The sequence below is a fragment of the Atta colombica genome, unplaced genomic scaffold (assembly GCF_001594045.1).
Source record: "Atta colombica isolate Treedump-2 unplaced genomic scaffold, Acol1.0 scaffold10, whole genome shotgun sequence".
NCBI classification, from domain to species: Eukaryota; Metazoa; Arthropoda; class Insecta; order Hymenoptera; family Formicidae; genus Atta; species Atta colombica.
Window position 1 is genome coordinate 1 of NW_017259184.1, and position 6,079 is coordinate 6,079.

Below are 6,079 nucleotides of genomic sequence, written 5' to 3' on the forward strand. Positions count from 1 at the left end.
TATATATATATAAAAACGCAAATTTTATTCACAGATGATTATTAATAAAAACACAATATTGGAAGCCAAAATAATCAGTACAAACTTACTTTTTTAAAAAAGGTAAAAAAAGATACTAAGAAAATGTGCTTCTCGAATAAAACCTAAGTATTCAATCCAATTAATAGTAGTTTTAATTTTCCTTCGAAGATATTTTTTATTTAATGTCTTTTTATTCCAACCCAAGAAATAGCAAGTTTAATTCTCTGTCAAAAATTATTACTCTTCGAAAAAAATTAATGTATCAAATGAAAAATTAAAATTCAGATGTTACAATCTTAGATTAATCAAGTTAAATTCTATCAAATTAATAAATAAGTAAAACGCATGTAGTTACTATCTTTTGTTACTTAACTCTAATGATATTATTTATATAAAAGATTTGATATCAACAAAATTGGTAAGTTAAATTCCACATAATTTATATATTGTAAAAAAGATTTGATATCGACAACTGGCGCCAACTTAAATTCCATATCAAATTAAGTAAAGAATACAATTCATAATTGCGTTACTTTGCCCATTCAAGTGTTACCATAAAAAGTTAAAGAAGTAAACACTTAGCGCTGCTAAATCACGGTAACATAGTACTAAAAACCTGAACGAAAAATAAGAAAAATGAAAAACATTTCCATTAGAGTAAAGTATCTAGCGTAGGTATATTTTCGATTGGGTTCAACAGTCATATAAGTTACGAAAGTTGTGCAAACTATTAGGTGTAAGTTTAAGATAAATAAATTTGGATTTATAAGAATTGCGTTATAAAAAAGAAAAAAGAAATAACTAATAAACTCTATTTTTATTTAGTGTAAAAAAAACATTCAGATTAAATTTATTATTACATTAAAATTATTATTACATGTAATTATCTTTCATTATTTATTTCTTTAACTGCTATTATAATTTTTAAATTGCTTTTATAGTTTTTATTATCCAGTAGCGCCAAGTATTTATTTTAACTTTTTAGTGATAACATTTGAATGGATAATGCAATGATGAATACTTGAATGGAACGCAATTATGAATTATTATATATTCTTTACTTAATTTAGTATGGGATTTAAATTGACGCTGTAAATATCAAATATTTTATACAAATAATACATATCATTAAAGTTGATATTATTTATTTAATTTGTATCCAAATTTAGTAGGATTTAACTTCGCCAATTGTCGATATCAAATCTTTTTTATAATACATAAAATTATATTATAATACATAAAATTATGTGGAATTTCACTTATCGCCAATTTTGTTGATATCAAATCCTTTATACGAATGATATATATCATTAGAGTTAAGTAACAAAAGATAGTACCACTTGCGTTTTACTTTTTAATTTGATAGAATTTAACTTGATTAACTAAGATTGAAGCATCTGGGTTTTAATTTTTCATTTGATACATTAGTTTGTTCGAGGAGTAACAATTTTTGATAAAGAATTAAAGTTGCTATTACTTGGGTTGAAATAAAAAGATCTTAAATCAGAATATCTTTGAAAAAAAAATTAAAACTACTATTAATGGGTTGGATACTTAGGCTCAAGTTCATTTTCTTAGCGCCTTTTTTTATCTTTTTTTAAAATGATAATTTTGTAGAGATATAAGAATATACACGCGCCAACTTAAATTCACAACGTAATCAATACAATATTTGATTTACAATATACTGATGATCATATTTGGATTTTTGGTATTCTTGCAGGGAATCCAATAAAAGCGGTGCGTTGATGGATAAAGAGTTCCTCGAAAGAAACTCATTACTCACTGATCTCTTCAACATCTCGCATATTCGCGCGGTTTATAATCTATTCATGGTGACTTTCATACTTCTCTTTCTTAACACTATTGCATGCGATATCATGGAGTCTGGAAGGTAAGTTAGCAACGGAAATCTGATTCGCATCCCCTAGAAAATCATCGATTTTCTTGATAAATATAAATATCGTTTTATAAGTATGATATTTGAAAATTAAAAAATATTTATTTTTAAAAAATAATATAATAATACAGGTTCAAATAATTTATAAAATTAATAATAGAGCTACAAGCCAAGCAAGATCTTAATGCTGTGTTATTAAAAAATTTATTACAAAAAAATGTTTAAATTGGGTTATTCTCAATATTAATCTTGATATAATTTGAAATCAACTACTTATTAAGAAAGATAGTAACTTGAAGAAACACATAATATGATTAAGATAGTAATTGTAATAATATATATAGTAATTGTAACAATATAATTACTATCTTAATCATATTATATGTTTCGTCAAGTTATTGTCTTTCAAATGAATAATTGATTTCAAATTGTATCAAGATTAACATTAAGAATGATTCAATTGGACTTGAAACATTGTCAAGATTAACATGAAAAGAATGATTCAATTGGACTTGAAACATTGTTATAATAAATTTTTGTTTTTTAATAACACAGCATTAAGACTTTATTTGAGTCGTAGCCTTATACTTATTATTAATTTTATTTATTTTTATTTAATTTTATTTATTTTTAACATTTATAATATTAGTTGAATAAATATTTTTTAGTCAAAATTTAATTTTCCTTTAATTTATAACACACTTTGATCTTAAACCAAACTAAGTTCTTATTGAGTTTTTAAATATTTTTAGTCTCAGATTTTTAAATATTTGATAATAATATTCTTGAGACTTCCACGGGTGCTTTCTATATAAAGATTATACGTTTCGAGTTTCCTTCGTGTCCAGATTCATTCTTGGAATGCCAACGTTTTGTGAACCTTGTAGTCCACTTCATCAGAGCTGATAATGCTGATTGCGTGACGTGTTTTAACCTAATATTACGTTGATGTTCTTTTATTCTCCGTAGATTGACCATTCTCCCAGTATCTCCAATGTATATTTGCTCGTAGGAAAGTATTTTGTACACTCCTGAGGAGTTGAGTGGAGATCTTTGATCTTTAGAATTCGTGCAATCAGCATTATTAGAACATAACATCGAAACAGGACATCAAATATTGTTTAACAAAACGACCACAATAGCTAACATTACATTATACTTTCTAACAAAGTGTAGAGAAGCCATACAGATACAAAAACACCCTAACAGTCTAAATAGAGATAATGGCTACAACTTAAATAAAATATGGAAAACTATTCTCCCGGTTATTAAGACTAACCGATTTCTTCCACCTAACTTATCGGAATCGTATTTATTTTCTGATTATAAAATATGATGTACATTATCGGGAATGAAGAAAACGATATAGGCACTTTAATATTGCGTTTGAAAAATTACTCGTAATAAAGAACGATACATAAGATATCTACACTGAAAAAAAAATTTTAATTTTAAAGAAATATTTCTTTGCTCGCATTGAAAAAAAAAAAATTATTATAAATAAAAATTATTTCTTTGGATCAAAATTATTTCTTTGGATCAAAATTTCTTTGAAAATAAGATATTGTACAATATATTTATTTTCATTGATCCAAAGAAATAATTTTTTTTAATACGAGCAAAAAAATATTTTTTTTCAAATTAAGATTTTTTTTTCAATATACTCATTTATTACTAAGTGCAATGAACCTTCGTTGAAAAAAACTCATTAATAAATTAATTATTAGACAATTAATTACTTAATTTCCGCGACATATTTGTTTCCTTTGATTCTTCAGTTTAATTTCCCTTTTTTTAATTATTGATTCTTAAAGGATTCGCGTTGGTACCAACACGATAAGGATTGGTTTCGCAAAGTTTCCAACGTGTATTTATATTTGGTCGTTCATGCAAGTCTCAACATTTGGTCTCTACGCGGCTTTTACTCTCTGGATGTACCGGCGACAACAGTTCTTACCAAAATGTAACGATTTTTTCGATCAATTCAAGTTTAGATAAATGGAGGCTTAATTTAAACATTATGAAAGTTAAATTAATTGAGAAATTTAAAATTAAAAAGTCATTTAGTTTAAAAAATAGTTTAATAAAAAAATAGTTTGAAAAATAAAATTTTAATTTTTTAAATAAATCTTCTTTTTAATGTAACATAATTATTAATTAATTAAATTAAAATTATCTTATAACAACGACATAGTGCAAGAATAATTAATCGTAATAATTCTAAAAGTTGTTAGACAATATTAACTGATTTTTATTAGACAAGAGAAAGGTCCCTATTATGAAATATGAGACAGCGGCGTTTCTGCTAAGCTAATAAACTTATTTGTTGGTTTTCACCAATTATTGCTCTTAGGTTGAAAACTATTAAGTAGAAAATGATTTAATAAAGTATTAAATGTTGTCTGTAGCACTGAACTATATATACTGGAATAGGCATCGAACCATATTCGTGGCCACTATTGATCAATCGCCATTTTAGTTGGGACGATATTTGAGCAAATCAAAAGCGTTCGCGCACGCGCACTGCGATCGATGTATCGATCGATGTACTATCGATGTATGGAATTTATATGGACTTGATGGTATGTAAACAAAAATAATGTCACTTCAATTTTATTAGTACATTCAATAAAATAACATTAATAACACTTTTCATATCCTACATCGTTAATACATGTGCAGGAATTGATATATTTAATACAAAAATTCTTACCTATAAAATGAAATGCCCTTTTTACTTCTCTACTCGCATCCACGCACACAGCATTTCATGCTGTGTTTCATGTTGATGCTTTGCACATTTTACAATCACGCGATTTTATGATCTTTCAAAGTAATCTTTCAAATATAATCTCACGATGATCTTGCTGACATATGCGTCTCACTAAAGAATATTAAAAATGTACATACTTGAAAGCTTCTTATTCGCTCTTATATTGATTAAATCAAAATGACGCTGATCAATTGATGCCACAATTTTCTATGCTTTACAGCAGAGATGCCCATTCCAGTGTATATATAATTCAGTAGCCTGTAGTAGTTGTAAAAAAAATTTTACAATTTGATGTCTTCAAGTTTCATTGAAATGAATCTTTAAACCTTGTTTATAAATAAGTAAATATATTTGGCAATAAAATCTTTATAGTGATAGAGTGAAATCGTAAATAATAAAAAAATATAGAGCATGTTGAATTGCTTAATTACAGAAGTTAAATTTGATAATGGTAAAACCATAAGGAATTTGTAATATGCTCGGAGTAGTTCTAATACGAAGTCACATATGTTTTTATATTCGAGTGACAATTATTGCTAAAGTATGAATATCATTGTACAGTGATAAAAAGGATAATCAGAATGAATATTGAGTGCCTGTTTCTACTTAGTTCCAATTACCTAAAGATAAGTCCTGGATACAATAAATCGCATGCTCATTTTGTGCACATCAACTGTGTTTGTTTATATTTTGGAAACATTAAATTGAGTTTTAATTGCAATACTGATGTACTTTGCGCTTTATTATTTATTTCTCGAGGTATCTTATATTATAAGCACAATTTTTTTACTTTGCGATTTGTTTACTTTTTACACTACTTTAATTTCAAAAAAAAATAGTATTTGAACTAAATTTTACATAACAGTCTTAAGGCTTATTAAATTTTTTTTTAAGTGACCTATTATTTTTTTAAATTCTGCTCATATATTTCCAGAATTTATAAAATAAATTCGGTATCTCATAATAGGAATCTCTTCTCTATTAACTAATTCAAATAATTCAACTATATCTTTTTTTTTGCAGCCTTCCTCCAAAAATTATGGGATTACAGCTGGCTATCAATATTTATATTGTATCAAATTCTTTTTATTATTTTTCCTATTAAGGCGATGCTTGGTGCGAATCTTCCCATATGTTGTAGACTGATTGTTCTAATGGAACAAGTACGCAATTTTTCAAATCTGTTTATAGCGTCTTAAATTACGACTTTAGAAGCGGAATGTGAATTTCTTTTTTACAAAATTTTATATATTTAATAGTAAAAATAAATAAAACGACAAACAAAATAAATAAAATGTTTTCTTCTTATTGTTGAAGACATTAATGAAATTTATTTCCAAATGTGTTTGAACAATTCACATAAATAAAATATTTTTTATTATTTT

General features: G+C 25.8%; 1 protein-coding gene across 1 annotated transcript in view; it reads left to right on the top strand.

The window, feature by feature from the left end:
- Positions 1 to 1,752: 1,752 nt before the first annotated feature.
- LOC108684206 (sterol O-acyltransferase 1-like) overlaps positions 1,753 to 6,079 on the top strand; it is a 7,249-nt gene continuing 2,922 nt past the window's right edge. The window contains exons 1-3 of the mRNA XM_018188409.1: positions 1,753 to 1,915; positions 3,736 to 3,884; positions 5,718 to 5,864. Of these exons, the coding sequence (XP_018043898.1) occupies positions 1,770 to 1,915; positions 3,736 to 3,884; positions 5,718 to 5,864 (442 nt within the window). The 5' untranslated portion in view covers positions 1,753 to 1,769. The remainder of the gene's footprint in view (positions 1,916 to 3,735; positions 3,885 to 5,717; positions 5,865 to 6,079) is intronic.